The sequence below is a fragment of the Dendropsophus ebraccatus genome, chromosome 5 (genome assembly GCF_027789765.1).
Source record: "Dendropsophus ebraccatus isolate aDenEbr1 chromosome 5, aDenEbr1.pat, whole genome shotgun sequence".
In the NCBI taxonomy this organism is placed as follows: Eukaryota; Metazoa; Chordata; class Amphibia; order Anura; family Hylidae; genus Dendropsophus; species Dendropsophus ebraccatus.
The window spans coordinates 121,400,844-121,417,619 of record NC_091458.1 but is presented as its reverse complement, the minus strand read 5'-3'; the positions used below and the strand labels follow the sequence as shown (position 1 = coordinate 121,417,619).

General features: G+C 42.3%; 1 protein-coding gene across 4 annotated transcripts in view; it reads right to left on the bottom strand.

Moving 5' to 3' along the window:
* Window positions 1-16,425, bottom strand: part of SPNS2 (SPNS lysolipid transporter 2, sphingosine-1-phosphate) — a 104,111-nt gene extending 87,686 nt beyond the window's left edge. For all 4 annotated transcript variants that reach the window (XR_011363194.1, XM_069971148.1, XM_069971149.1 and 1 more), the window contains exon 1: window positions 15,958-16,425. Coding sequence is in view for 3 of the 4 variants with exons in the window: in XM_069971148.1 (XP_069827249.1) it covers window positions 15,958-16,228 (271 nt within the window). In the remaining variant the exon portion in view is untranslated. The remainder of the gene's footprint in view (window positions 1-15,957) is intronic.
* Between the last annotated feature and the right edge of the window lie 351 nt (window positions 16,426-16,776).

Here is a 16,776-nt window from a genome sequence, read left to right as displayed (position 1 = left end):
ATAAAAAGTACAATGTAAGACAAAAAAAAATGCTTTTCAAAGGTGTCCATAGATTTTAATTCTACATTAAGTCATTTTCTGTAGTGGGATAGCATGCATTTCTATCCCATTTGAAAGTTAAAACATGAGGACCTCACATAAATGGACGTTTTATGACTCTGCCTGTACAATGGGGATATAAACAGTAACCTGCAGAACATTCCTAATACCCTAGAATGTTTGCCCATTAAAAGTTTTCCCGGTTCCTTCTACTGGAATTTGTTTTTGCTTTTGGTTAAAAAAACCCCCAAAAAACGCAACTGATATAACTGCTTGGTATTTTTTGGTCTTTTCTATCGCCCCAGTACAATGCTACTTTTCTCTGCTTAGCAGCTGTATTAAATCCTATTACAATAATCCCAGACGAATGGCTGCGTTTTAATGGAATTGATTGTTAAACTATGAAACCATTCACTGTCCCATCAGAGCAGCTATACATTGGAGATAAAGATATTACAGTTACACTGCATGGAATATAGAGGATCTTTATTAACATGATAAAGTCCCCTTCAATTTTATATAACATTCTATAAGAGATATCTTACATAAGCTGTGTCTATGGACAGCATTAGTAGCATGGCATTGCCCTATTTATTTTATGTAACAAAACTGGCATCTAAATGTCTATACATTATATACTGCAATTCTGTTGCAATGTGGGAATTTTGGTGTCAGTAAGTGATACATTGTAGATTGACACTAAAAGGAATATAACAATAAATAAAATAAAAGGAATATACTGTATATCTTCCACTTATTGTAAATCTTTTTCTGCATATGTAATAACTATTAGGAGGATGAAAGGTGTTTAACATGTGCGGAGAAACTACCTACAGCAGGTTTGTTTTTGTCCAAAAAGGGACATGTGTTCACCACATTCAGAGATATTTCCCATACCGCAAGCACTCCATTGTAAAAGAATGCAGAACAACTGTGAAGAAGATTTCACAGTAAGGTACAGTAATATGTGTATGGATTCCAAGGATTTCAGCTAGTAAACTGGTAATGGATGCAGTATGAAGATTTACACTGGCCTCCATGGCAATTATGGTGCTGTAATCTTCAGTGTTTCCCTAAGGGAGGAGGAGCGAGGTGACAACTACGAGACTTCCGAAATGTTCTGACACCTGGTGATCGATGCAAGCTAATCTTGGGAAACGCTGACATTGGGTGATGGCCCCTTACCATTAAAAGTTACTTTACATGCCTAGCCTTATCATAGTTTACTTATTTCTGAGTGACCATAACAATCCTAGACTGTTGCATATGTAGGAGAAGGCTAACATGATGAACAACTATAAATGCCAATTGTAAACACATTTTCCTTTGCAATAAGTATGACTGTGCAGAGCATGGCTCAGGCAGCAGGGAGAAGCTTCCTACTAAGACCACAGGGACTATACCGATCATTCGTTCGGGCTTCAAAATTCATTCCGTGTAAATAGGCGTAAATAGTAACCAATTCACAGTAACCAATCAAAAGGGCAGATAGAAAAGTTGCAGAAAGAAGTTAGTATGGTGGCTTTATAAATAACCAGCGCAGCATTTCAAACCACTACAAGAACAAGCCAACCCAATGATTTTATGTAACACGTACAAAACCATGAGTGGTTTGTCTATTCTGTTCCCTACATCAACAGTACAGCCATTTAAATATACTGCTATCGTTTAATAGTCTCCTGGGTACACAGGGTAGATGTGCGTATGACAGCAATAAATTGTAAGCACAGCGCATAAGATGTAATCAGCCAATGAGCGGGTGTTTTCTTGTTTACAGCTAATCACCTTCACTTTTAGGCTATGTTCACAAGTCCAAAAATAAAATAGTCCGCTTTTTGTGTTTTAAAAGACGTCCGTTATGGCATCATTTTAATAGGCTTGACTAAAATGCATTGAAGTCTATGGAATAACGGACATCTTTTTCACACATTGTTTTGAATACGCGCGGCTCAAAAGACGTCCGTCATTCAATACAATGTGTGAAAAAAGACGTCCGTTATTCCATAGACTTCAATGCATTTTAGTCAAGCCTCATAAAATTATGCAATAACGGACATCTTTTTAAACACAAAAAGTTCACACTGGACGATTATAGGTCTAATGACCGTTTCTAGGAACGCTCGTGGCCGATAATCAGACCGTGTAAAAGAGCCTTTACTGTAGTTTTGCTTTTGATGTCTAAATGTCTAACTGGCTCCTTAATTTAAGCACCCCTGTTCCTCGGTCAAGAGTCAATAACTCTACAATTAGGGAGTTTAACATTTCCAATTCATGGTAACACAAGTGTTAAAGATAAATCTGAGAGATATTTTTGGAGTTAAGAAATATACTATATTACTGACAAAACGAGACAGAAATACTCCATTCATTGTGGACACGAATGTCGCCATTTGTTTTCCCATGCGCTACTTGCTGATCTGAAGTGAAGAGCTGTAATGAATGAAAACAGAGCTCTCACTATATGATGGTCCGATAGAGTAGTCACTGTATTCTTGTGATTACATTATCACGGCAATCCTGGGATTTTGTTTAATCTTTTCCTCTGACAATAGCCATCTTATTAGCAGACTGGGCAGACTTTATGGACTACGAGGACACTAGCAAAGTGCATTACAGCTGTAATTACATGAACAAGCCTTTTGATCACAGAAAATGCCACCATTAGAGGCTGTACTTGTTTATTCATTAGGCACGAACTGCGTTTATGGACACCATATTCAACTGCATGGATGCTATAGAAGATGTGTCCAGAATAGAAAAGAACTCAACAAATGCAAGTCCAATATAACCAGACCAGGCTCCTTTTATATATTTTTTCTCTCTCTTTTTTTAGCATTGTGAAGGTTTTGGCATGCTCAAAGTTATAGGTTAATACAAAAAATAAAAAGGAAGACAAAGGTGGTCTACACCAGGTTTTCTAATACTCTTCTCTATTAACCTCAGCACATCATTTTCCTCGCTGGGAGCCGATGGACTGTTATTGCTTATTTGAGCAGCCTGTATTGCTTTGTTTTACTTTACATTAGAGACTGGATAGTGTTAGAAAAAGTTTGCTCCATTGTTTTCAAAGAAACACCCGTCCGAGCCATACTGCTAGGTCAATATGGCATCTGAGGACCCAGCAATTTGGGAACATCTGACTCCTGGTGGTAACATTATCCGAAAATTTAGATGTATGATACACTTATAAGATGTTAATCCATAAAGTAGTGTATCATACATCTAAGTCTTTGGATAATGTTAACACAGGGAGTCAGAGGTGTCCCTCTATCCCTTTGTATTCATACAAGTAAAATGACACATACATCCCATTTAGGGGCTAAATAGGGGCTATTCACGTCATACGTGATGGAGATTTAGCATGCATGCCCAACTAAGGACTAAGAATGTCCAAGAGTAACCTCACAAAAGTCAAAAAGGTGTCCTTTGGCCTCCATCTGGCCAGCATACCTCAGTATATGTGCAAAAAGATTATACTATTACATCTCATGTAGTCTATTAAAAAAGACTATGTTAAAGCTTTTTATATTTTTACACTGGGACCCTATGGGTGACGGAGGCCGCTATGTTTAGCTGCAGGAGATAATTAATGGGCACCTATTTAGCATTTTTTCCCACAATAGGTAATGGATATCACTGTAATGGGTACATTGTACGGAATAAATCATTCAGATGCCATGTGATGTAAACAGCCACTGTCCAGTACACACTCTCCCTACCTTACAGCGGAGATAACGGCACTTCCACTTCAAACGCCATCTATCCCTATAGAAACCCTAAAGTTACCTAAATTTACTCTTTATGACTTCAAATGATATAGATGCAGGGACTTAGGGTACTATTACACGGAATGATCAATCGGCCGAATCGGGCAGATTATAGCTCCGTGTAATATATACAACGATCAGCCGATGACAACGATCATTGGCTGATCGTTGATATAGGTTAGAACCTATAATTGTCGGGCGCCGACCGCGTATCGCTACGTGTAATAGCGGTGAGCGGCTGGCGACTGACGATATACATTACCGATCCACGCTCCAGGGCTGCTGCTGCGGTCCGCTTCTCCCTGGGTCCCGCGCGCTCTAGCTTCAGTGTGGCCTGTCAGCTGACGCTAAGCCAATCACAGGCCGGGACCACCGCAGCCTGTGATTGGCTGAGTCGCCTATCAGCTGACAGGCCGCTCTGAAGTTAGAGTGCGCAGGACCCAAGGAGAAGCGGACCGCAGCAGCCCTGGAGCGTGGATAGGTAATGTATACAGTTAAAGCAAGGGCTGCAAGGACATCAGTAACTATGTCCTTGCAGCCCTTGTTAAACAATTATCGGGCCATGTAATAGGCCCAGTAAACGAGTGCCGATCTAGCAGATCGGCGCTGGTGTACACTTGTTATTGGGCCCCTATAGGCCGGTCTAATAGTACCCTTAGATATAAGGCTATATCTATTTTCTTGGGCTTTATGAATATATTTTTTAAAGTATATCTAATAAAAGCTCATATTTAAGGGGGACTTTATGTATTTCGATAGATGCTTTAAAGCAGCCATATGGACCATGAGGACCAATAGTCTGGAGATTACTTATTGACATCTATGGGAGAGTTTTCTAGGCATGTTTTCTGACCTGTGCAAACGCCAGTGTGCAGGGAAGGGATGAAGGAGAGTTGTCGCCATCCTATGTAATTTGTATATCGTTGATACTTTTTATTTTAAAACTTTATTTAAAAAAAAAAAATCACTAAACATTCTATAAAAAAAAAAGTTTAACATAAGTACAAGATAAGTGCTTAGAAAGCAGCACTACAAACTACTCTTCCCCCAGGGTAACCATTGCATTATTTCCTCGGTCTTTATTTCAAGCTGAACCCCCAAAATAAACCTTGGAATGAGCGGCTGTGATCAAAGATCCATTTGTGCTCTTGACCTCAGCACGCCTAAACATAATCATATGTAAGTAGTATGGGAAATCTCAGAGGAACATGTTGTGTGTTACTTGGCTCGGCAGATAATACATACGACATATCAATGGCATTGATCACTATAAACACTGCCTGGAAATAATAGCTGTTTCCTACATCAAGTATTCAGTTTTACTACCCTTTAGCTCAACCCAATTTATATCAATGACTCGCTCACACAGTCCGTGGAGTGAGCCAGAAATCCATATTGAAAAAGATTTCTGCCTTTAAAACAAGCCCCAGATGTGCACAAACTTGGCTTGTTTCATAGCGGAGAGAAATCGCCTAATACAGATGAAACAACTTGTGCTGCATATTTAGTGACTTAGAAAGTTCAGTATTTAAACTGGTTAACAATGCACTTTATCCTATTTTGCTTAAGAATCATCATTTCAGGCCGCATATTGGCAACAAACAGAACCAGGCGTCGAAGAGAGATAATGTGAGGACTATAAGAGGATTCGGATGGTCTCTACGACAGGCCAAGAGCAAATCCAATTCCCCTAGGACCCTGCGCTAAAATCAACACAGGTATTAATGTAGGTATTAAGATGTGAGAGCAGTCTGAGCTGTCACTGGCTACAGTTCTTCAAGGATAGCCAAGCATTCTGATTGATTCTGCCAATGATCTAATGTCTATGGAGCTTTGCAGAAGCTATTGTTAGGCTAGGTCAACACTGTGTTTTAGTTGTCCGTTTAATGCATGCATTAAAAGAAAAGAAAAAAAACGACCGTAAAAACGGATGCGGTTGTAAGTCATACTGCAGAATCCATTTTTAATTGACTTACATTATTTAAAAAACTGGTCGAAACATGTTTTTTTTTTAAGTACGCAAAAACGTGTTTGACCACATTATTCTGGAAAAAGTCCAAATTAGGCTGGGTTTTTGCAATTTGTTTTTTTTTCATACGTTTTTTCAAAAAAACTATGAAAAAACATGCATTTTTTTGTGTCCGTTAAAAAAAACTGATCCATTTTGATTATTTTTTTTTTATATACTGGAAGTCAATAGAAAAACGGATACACAGAAATGCATATGTTTTTTTTTCATCCGTTTCAAAAGAAAAAAACAGATTGCAAAAACGCAGTGTGAACCCAGCCTTAAAGGGGTACTCCAGCAAAAAAAAAAAAAAATACTTTCAAATCAACTGGTGCCACAAAGTGCCAGAGATTTGTAATTTACTTCTGTTAAAAAACCTCCAGTCTTCTAGTACTTATCAGCTGCTGTATGTCCTGCAGGAAGTGGTGTATTCTTTCCAGTCTGGAGAACATTAGGGGTTTTCTGTGGGGATTTGCTATTGCTTTGGACAATTCCTGACATGGACAGAGGTGGCAGCAGAGGGCACTGTGTCAGACTGGAGAGAATATACCACTTCAGCCATTATTTAAGGGCAAAAGGCAGTCATCTATTGACAATGACCGCCACAAATAGTGATCATGACGATTATTCGCAGGTGTCATTATAAAAAGATGGATGCCGTTTGCTGTTCAATGACGGCCCATTTCTGTAGTAATAATATAACCTAAGACCAATTACCAGTCTTAATACATCTCCTGCTTGGTCTTTTACTTACATAATCCAAAACTGCTGCTTATGACTGGTGCTTTGCCTAAGGTTAACTACCTGACTTGACCCGAGATCTTTCCAATGACTGCATACATAGGACACACGCACTTACATAAAAATGACTGTCAAACCCTTAAGCAAATTGTATCTAAACGCTGATATAAAGACAAAAATATTTGATATAGTCAGCATTTCTTTTGTTATATGCAGACACATGCAGAACTAGGTAGGACCCAGCAACCCGCAGGTCCATTCTGGCAAAGCAGCAGGTCCATAAAGAATATTTCACACAGAATAAAATCGGGCTGCAATTTTACTCATGCACATAACAGTTAACAACCTAAGAAACACATTCAGCTCTGCTACATCTGTATTTAACTTTATTCACAGAGCCATACGGCATGAATGAATTCATTGAACAGCCGATGGTGTATCCACTGTAATCAGATTACTTAGTGTTAATCAGATTTACAGTGTACACCTCCCTGTCTGAGTCACTGTCACAGACAAGTACACTGGGTGGACATGCCACTGGCCCTGTTCTGCTCACCAAGCTCATACGGAATGCTGTCCTGCCTGTTACTGAATGTACACTGAACTACCTGCTGTCTCTTCTGATGCACAGTGTTTACACAAGTTTACGTCTCACAACCTTTAAGCAGATGGGTGTAATATAATCCAGCAGAATCTAAGTAATTATTAAAAATGAGCCTAATTACTACTATCCAGAGTCAGGTCTTAGCACAACCTCATAAGGGATCATAGAAAATATAAGCAGGAGTGTCACCCGTGATTAAAACATTCCTACCACATTCCACATGCTTAAAGGGAGACATTCCTTTGCCGTGATCTACATCCCTTCCTACCTGCTTAGCTTCTATTACATAGTTCCCATTTCCGACTACTACTCTGCAGACACAACCTGGAGACTTCCAGGGAAGGGAAGAACTTGAAGTCTGTTACAATCTACTAAACAGAGTATCAAGCATCAAGTCTGACTGCGTAATCTGTTTTTCAATTAGATGAGCCAACAGGGCAGATTTACTATAGCGAATAGAGATGAGCGAACCAGGTTCGGGTTCGACTCCATCCGAACCCGAACGTTCGGCATTTGATTAGCTGGGGCTGCTGAACTTGGATAAAGCTCTAAGGTTGTCTGGAAAACATGGATACAGCCAATGACTATATCCATGTTTTCCACATAGCCTTAGGGCTTTATCCAAGTTCAGCAGCCACAGCTAATCAAGTGCCGAAAGTTCGGGTTCGGATGGACTCCAGGTTCGCTCATTTCTAATAGCGAATGTTCAAATTTGTGCGAAAAAATTATGTACATGCCTTGATCCAAATTTATTATGTGTTTTTAAAACATTTTAGATTCCAGCATGATAAAGGGGTATTTCCATCTGTATAGGTTATGGATAGGGCATAACTAAGAGATTGCAGGGGTCCAGTCCAATTGCTGGGACCCTCCTCGATCTTGAGTACAGGAACCCCAAATTCCTAACTGAATGGAGCTACAGGTACATGCTCACCCTGCTCTATTCTGTCACAGCCGCGGCGGCGTCCCGCGTTCCGGGCCGCCGCCGCGACCGCTTCCTGCCCCATGCAGCAGCCGGTGTCCATAGTCGGGGACCCGGCGCTGCTATCACCTCGGCCCCGGGGGGCGCCTCACCTCTCCACGCTCCTGTCTCCCGCTGTGCCGGCCGGCGCGCGCGTCCCCGCCTCCTAGGGCGCGCGCGCGCCGGCTGTCTCAGATTTAAAGGGGCAGTGCGCTCCTAATTGGGAGTTGCACCTAATCACTCCCCTATAAATCCCAGCTTGCCCTGTTCCCTGTGTTGGAGCCTCTACATGCTTCCCATAGCGTTTGGCCCAGCTCCCTGTTGTTCCTGTGTCCTGTCCGTTACCTGGTCCCAAGTCCCTGTTTCTGAGTCCTGTCCGTTACCTGGTCCCAAGTCCCTGTTCCTGGTTCCTGTTCCCCTGTCACTCCACCTGTTCCCGTGTCCAGCCTGTCACGTGCTCTCTCATCTGCAGACTATTGCCTGTGCCATCTCCTGCCACGCCTCGCCTGCCGACACCAGCAACCAAGCCAGGGGTAGCGACCTGGGGGTCGCCTGCCGCAGCAAGTCCATCCCGCCTTGCGGCGGGCTCTGGTGAAAACCAGCGGCCCCTTAGACTCCGCTCCCTGGTGAGGTTTGTGCCATCGCTGGTGCCGGTCCAGTGGATCCACTACTCCGGGCGTTACATATTCATTCTCTATGGAGCCACCAAAGGCCAATAAGAGAGCTGAGAGCTGCATTTGGCTCTCTTCAGTGGCCCTACTTGGGATTGTAGGGGGCCCAAGTGGTCAGACCCCCAGTGCTCCTGCTTGTGGATACCGGTCCAAAACTTTTTCAGATGGGAATACCCCTTTAAGGTATGTTCACAATGAGTAAAATAGGTGAAACTCTCCACTGCGGAATTCCACCTGCCTCAGTGTGTCATAGCATCTCTATGGGAGAGCGCGTACTCCTCCGCTGCCGCTCTCCGCTCAAAGAAGTGACATGGATTCCGCCTATTTTACTCAGTGTGAACATACCCTTAATGTAACACTAAGGGGGGAGATTTATCAAACATGGTGTAAAGTAGAATTGTCTCACTTGCCCCTAGCAACCAATCAGATTCCACCTTTCATTCCTCACAGACTCTTTGGAAAATGAAAGGTGGAATCTGATTGGTTGCTAGGGGCAACTGATATATGTTTAACTTTAGAGATGTATTTAAAGGCAATCTAACATTTATGTAAAAGCTACAATGTGCCAGCTATAAACACAGGAAAACGTTACATACACAACAAATACAAAAAACAATGCTAATAAGCTAAATCTTAAAAGGTTACAACAGGGATATTGCATATTGTAAATGGAGTTGAGTTTAATATAGATTCAACTGGACTCCTGCACATACACTCAGACAGACGACATCTGTGAGAGACAGACTATGGTAACTACTTCACAGCATGGACCGGAGAACCTGCACTGCCAAATACACACTCGCTTTTATTTCATTAAAATGCAAAGTACTCACATAAACACCTACCGATATACAACAGTGGATACAGACCTCATGCCACATAAAAGGACTGAGAAGTAGTTTATTGACCAACCAACACATGACTGAACTTACACAGGATTGTTGGAGGATTCCCTAGGTGTACAATTATGATATCATCAATGGCGCCCTAAGGGAAAGGGGCCAAGCTGAGGTCTTAGAGAGAACCAGAGTCTGTTTGTTTCTGTGGAAACCAATAACAACCATATTTAATGATACCGGAGAGGAGATAGCTATTGTACTTTAGAGATACCACATTTACTCCCCAATAATATACACCTACAGTATGTAAAGTTTCTGACTATAGCTATTAGCTATTATTATTATTATTGGGGGTATCCAGTGAAAATCCTTTTCAATCAAATCAACTGGTTTCAGAAAGTTATATAGATTTGTAATGTAATTCTATTTAAAAATCTGAAGTCTTCCTATACTTATCAGCTGCTGTATGTCCTACAGGAAGTGGTGTATTCTTTCCAGTTTGACAAAGTGCTCTTTGCTGACATCTCTGTCTGAGACAGGAACTGTCCAGAGCAAGAAAGGTTTTCTATAGGAATTTGCTGCTGCTCTGGACAGTTCCTGACATGGACAGAAGTGGCAGCAGAGAGCACTGTGTCAGACTGGAAACAACATTTCCTGCAGGACACATAGCAGCTGATAAGTATGGGAAGGCTTGAGATTTTTAAATAGAAGTAAATAACAAATCTATATAACTTTCTGAAACCAGTTGATTTGAAAGAAAAGTTTTTTCGCTGGACAACCCCTTTAATAATCCTATATATTTATTAACTTTTTTGGCACCTGGAGAGTTGGGTCAGGTTGGAAAACTACAGATAGTATACTTGATACAATCCTATTCTAGAGTTATATTATAAGTCTATATTAAATTGTACACACTGTTGTGTTGTGTTTAGTCTAGACACATTTACAGCTTTAGCAGTTAATATTGGCAATGCTTTACTAAAATCCATTACATATTCAAAGTTAATTACTTGAATACAAGTATAAATTTCCCTTTAGTCAGCAAATTCCCGGCCATTTATACATCATTTTCTTTTAAAAACGATAGAATATGATTTCAGTGTAATGGAATTCTTAAAGCACTAAGCACAGAACACTACCACCCAATATAATGCAGACAGGAGAATCAAGCAAAATCGGAGATGTGAAACTTGATATTAAATTATTTATTATGTTTCATTCAGAAATGCAATCCATAAACCACTATTATATGCTGAGAAGATGTTGTCCACTTCCAGTGACCATATGAATAGTGTTCTCTATGGGGATTCATAGAGAACCGAGACAGAGTTCCTGTCTCGGCCAGACATGTCAGCAGAGAGCACCGTGTCAGACTGAAAATACAAACAACATTTCCTGCATGACATACAGCAGCTAATAAGTATGGGAAGACTTGAGATTTTTTAATAGAAGTAAATAACAAATCTATATAACTTTCTGATATCAGTTGATTTGAAAGAAAAAGATTTTCGCTGGATAGCCCCTTTAAGCATATACAATATAAACTATAGTACTAAGCCAATAAATGGACTAGTCCAGAAACAAGTTTGATGGTGATCCACTAACTATGGCTTCAAGGTGTCTCATTGGCCACCTCCTTTTGCAAACTTTGTCAAGCATTTTTTTTAAACCATAGAGTGTAGTCATATAGACAATGACATATTTATACCTTTACACAGTTATAATTACCTACCAGTAATACTTACCCAAAACTAGAGTTGAGCAAACTTCAAGCATGCTCGAACCTGAGCATGTGGCATTAAATTAGCAGTGCCTGCAGAAGTTAGATAAAGCCCTAAAGTTGCCTGAAAAACATGGATACAGCCTATGGAGTGGGTTAAAAAAACACAGAAACTGGGAAAATCTTTCCATTATAATTTTGCCCTTTCAGTTCCCCTCCTGATTTTGATGGAAAAAAGACTGATCAAAATACTGATGGAAATACTATGTGTCTCTATGTTTTCCAGGCAGCCTTAGTTCACTACGCTACCCATAACCAAGCCCAAAAAAATTTGGCAATAATTTGTGCAAAGTAGTCTTATACATATTTAACTGCTCTGTGACCTTTCTTCTGTTAAACCTATAATCTATAGTTGAGTAAATCATTTAAAAAGGTACTTCAGCGGGGGGGGGGGGGGGGCACTTTTGTGCTGGGACCAGGGAGGAGGTGGCCTAGGGAAAAGACATCCACTCACCTCCCCGATTCCAGCGGCGGGCCCCGCATCGCGGCGCTCCGGTGCCCGAGACTTGAAACGGATCCCGTCAGACACCCGGAAGCGGCCGGGAACCGGGTACTGGAGCGCCGCGATGCGGGACCCGCCGCTGGAACCGGGGAGGTGAGTGTACATCTTTTCCCTAGGCCACCTCCTCCCCGGTCCCAAAACAAAAGTGCCCCCCCGCTGGAGTACCCCTTTAAATACTATATTATACTTAGGCTATAGACAACACTAGTGGTAATTGCATTAAAAATAATATTTGCATGCATTGTTAAAGGCAAGGCTTTAAAAATACATGACTTATCCACAATATCTTCTATATAGCTAGAGAAACTTAGTCCTACTGGGCTACTCAGGGTGACTGGACGCAGGACAGAAAATCTGCAGTGTAATAAAGTAGTAGCCATGTGGATGGGATTAGAACAAATCTTATTCACACGCTGCACAGTTTGTCTACATAGGAAATTACTGGTGATTTAAGGGTATGTACACCCTTAAATACACCATGTATTATTTTTTATTCACACCATTTTATTATTTTTCAACAAAAACAGCGGCCGTTCTTTTCAGCATAGGCAGAATTTAATTGAAATCAATGCAATGCCGCCCGTTCCATTCTCACATCGTACTAAACAATGGCTGTTGTTTACATACGGCCACGGAAATAATTGACAATAATATTTCCGGCCGCTAGAGTGTGAACAATGGCCATTGTTCACACAATGTTTGGCCGTTCTAACGGCCGTACATTGCATTGAACTCTATGTTTAATTGGACTGCAGGCACACCCAAATGTGCCCGCAATCCAAATAAAATAAAATGATTTTCCTGCGGCCGATATGGCAGTATGTCATACAGCGGCCGTTGTTTATACACTGTGTGAACATAGCCCTTAACTTTGCTGCAGAAAGGGCACAGATTTGATTATGGCACAGCTGAGGGGCCTCTTAATCATCTTTGTCAGGTGTGGCTAGAGGAGGGGATGAGACTGATGCTGCGTTTACACGGAGCAATTATCGTGCAAATGTGCGTGATAACGATCGAATTCGAACGATAATCGTAGGGGTCAACGCAGCGAACGATCAAACGATGATCAAGAAATCGTTCATTTTGATTTTTGAACATGTTCTCAAATCATTGTTGGTCGTTCGCAAAAAATTTGGTACTTAAGTACCGGACAGATGATCCGTCCGGCCGCAGAGCTCTGATGCGGGCGCATCAGCACGCACCCGCATCAGAGCTTCCCATAGCCCACAGTGAAGCAAGCGGCCGGAGCCGCTCGCTTCACTGTGTGCACTGACAGGGCTTTCTGCGGCCGGAATTCACTGAATTCACGGAATTCTGGCCGCAGAAAACTGACATGTCAGTTTTTTCTGGCCCCGCATGGGATCCCGGCCAGAGCGTATACAATGTGTGTACGCTCTGGCCGGGATCCCATTACACATAAGGCTATGTTCAACTCTTTAAAACTACGTCCGTAGCTTTACGTAGTGTGAACATAGCCTTAAACTGTTTAGGAGCTTCCGACATCATAACTAACCATGATGCCAGGAGCTCCCGGGTCAAGTCCGCAGAACACCGTCCTTGTACGGATGGAATTCTAGGGACGTGTGAATGACACCTAAACCCTCCCAGTCTGACAGTCGGCAAACAAATCCAAGCAGGGTCAGGGATGGGAGAAGGTGGCACAACCTTTAGAAGATCAGGAGCCTAGGAAAGGCTTGCTGACACTTCTCACTGGAGAACAAAAGGACGTTTCTATGTTCGGGAAGCACTAACGAATATATGAAAGGTACCATGTGTCTCCTTGACCTAACAGCTATCTAACAGTGTCAGCAGTTTGGTCCCTGGCAAATTTACTATTGCATTGCTCTAGTTTTTCCCCTCATGGGAAGAGCTTAATTATCACAAGACGTTGTGCAAGGACCTGACAACTGACAACTGTGTAAGGTGGGTAAGTATGGGTTCACACTGTCTTTTTTGTTTGCATTTAACATACATATTTTTAATTTTATGTCACATTATAGATTTTTTATGGATTGCAAAGTGTACTTTTTTGCTGTATACAATCACACAGTCTGCTAGGCTATAATATACAGCAAAAAAAAAAAAAGTAATGAAGCTGAAACCATTGAGATGTAAACAAATGGAAACAATCCTTTTGTCTATGTAATACCATAGAAGTCAATATTTATGTTCAAATATAGGTTTCTATTAGTTCAAAAAGCATAAAAATGTGTAAGTGCTGCGGAATATGTTGGCGCTATATAAATTATTAATCAAAAATAAACACAAAACGCGGTGTCCACCCAGCCTAATCCACATAGGTCTTACACAGTACCTGGCCTGGGAAAACCAGGAATTGGAAATATCAGCTACTTGAATAAATGATAGGGAAGTCAACAGCTTTACATTGTAAGGCTATGTTTCCACATAAACAACGTCCATTTTCTGATAATGACGTCCATAAATAACGATCATGATCAATATTAAAGGCCATTTATATATATATATATATATATATATATATATATATATATATATATATATGACATTGTGTAAAAATAGCCTGACTGTCATAATTCTATAAAAATTCTATATAGCTAACCCCAAGGAGGCTGGGAAATGAACGCCATCTATTATATTCCTAGCATTACAGTGGCTAAACCAATCACAATGGGTGATCGTGATGGAATGACTTGTCAATAGAATCGACAATGAAAGCTATTACTACTGCGACTGCAAATATAATAGATCTAAAAGTATCCGTGTTACTGCAGAACGGACACAAACAGGTTTCACATGAGCGGCGTGGTGAGGTCTGTGTCCTGGTGAGAGTAAATATACGCTACAATATCAGTGTCATTCATGCAGAAGAGCTACCTACACCATATATGCAGATAGTAAATGAGTGTACACTTCTGCTACTAAGCATCAATAAGAGCAGGCGATGGATCCTATTGATTGATTTCTAATCCATTATTGACTTGGGAATGTGCACAAGTAATAGAAAAGAGGAAAGAATCCAATGATCCCTGGTGTATAGCCCGGCATTCAGCCATGTACAGTGCAGATGACAGCTCATCTCCATCTATAGTGCTACATGAAGACCATATAAGCCTTCTAAACACAACCTACTATTCCATTCTTGTGGTCTCTACGGTCACTAACACCCATATCCTCATAGGATGGGACTCATATAGCTACCACTAATGGTATAAGTCATATAGTAGACCCCCAATGTTCTTGTATTCTTCACCTACAAGGGCCACCATAAAACATACATAAAAGCGAGTGTAATAATAAGGAATTATATGCCCACAATCTGTAAATGATGATTGCCATGCATAATATAGCTAACATTGCCTGATACGTATATGTCACCCAGAGAACATCTATAGTCATATAGTGACCTGGAAGGACCAGAAAACATTAGCCAAATCAGGTATCTCTAGGAGGCTGAGATACTTGGTAGCCCTATTGCCCCATTTGGTGGCCTTGAGTTTAGAAACACCCTTCAATGTGTTCTAGCTTGGAACTGCAATGCTGCAAAATCCTATCTTCATTAGAGAGATGATGTGGTAACAATCTCCATGCTTTACAGTGGAGCTATGGTATATATCTTCATGCGCAGTGGTATACATAGGCACACACACCAGGATCTCATATAATAATAAGAACCAAAATGATCCAAACATCCCAGAAATGGGGAAAGTGTAAGAATTGGGGGAAAAGGTGTATGACCTTGAGACATCTCAATTGTTGAACCCCTTCGTGCTTCCTACACACAATGCAGGTGACCTTAGATGACAGTGTGTACTGGGTCCTAATAGAGGAGGGGGTGGACATGACACTATACTGCATGCACCCACCACTATACTTCTAGCAGTTATGACAGGTAATAAGGGGATCATTCCCCCCTATCTGTTACATGATAGTATCCACCATCTATATATTCTATGGCAGTGATACAATGTATGGGATGAATGATGGCCACACCACAATGCATCTCCAGCACTGTGCTCTATGGCAGCTCCTGCAGCATGCACCCCCTATGATGGCAGCATCTTACCTGCCACCGTGTACCTGTCCAGGTAGTTGAGCACGTTGCCCACGCTGAGGATGCCCGCTGCTGCCACCCGGGCCCGCCGCAGGTTGAGGGGCTTCTCGGGGAGGCTGTCCTTGCTGCCGGGGCTCTCCATCTCCGGGGATTTATTATCCAGTACGGTGGTGACCGGGTTCATCCTGCCCGAGAGGGTCTCCACGCCGCCGTCCTCCGCTCCCGGGATGCAGTCGTGGCTGCTGCCCCCGGTGCCCGCTCCATCACTCTCCAGGCACATCATGAGCTGCTGCCCGGAGCTCCGCCAGTGATTCCGGGCAGCTGAATGGAGGAGAGTCACGCTGCCGGTCAGTGAATGAGACAAAGCGCAGGGGAGTGTGAGGAGCGGGGCAGCCCTAGGCTCTCATCTCCCGGTGACCGCGGGTGACACCTGACAGCTCCCCCGTCACCAGCCTGCTAGCCTGCGCTACTGCAGAGAGGTGTGTGGTGGCTGCTGCTGCTGCCGGGCACGGGCGGGGGCGGACACTCAGCCTCACTGGCCCCGCCCCCTTATAACACTGGAGTCCTGCTGGAGGAGAGAAAGGAGCCCACACCTGATCCTACAGCGTGTGTCTGTATAGTAATGCCGGCCTCCTCGGCTACTCGCAGCGCCACCTGCTGGTTGTTACTTCATCCCTAGGAAACTGTCTCCTATAGATCAGCAGTTGCGGTGATCCGACTGCTCTGGGCTCAGGGACCGGCGGATCCGTCCTGCCTGCTGGGAGCATGTACCGGGATCTACGGAGCTGCGGCTGCGGTACTGGGGGATGCATGCAGCTGCGGTACTGGGGG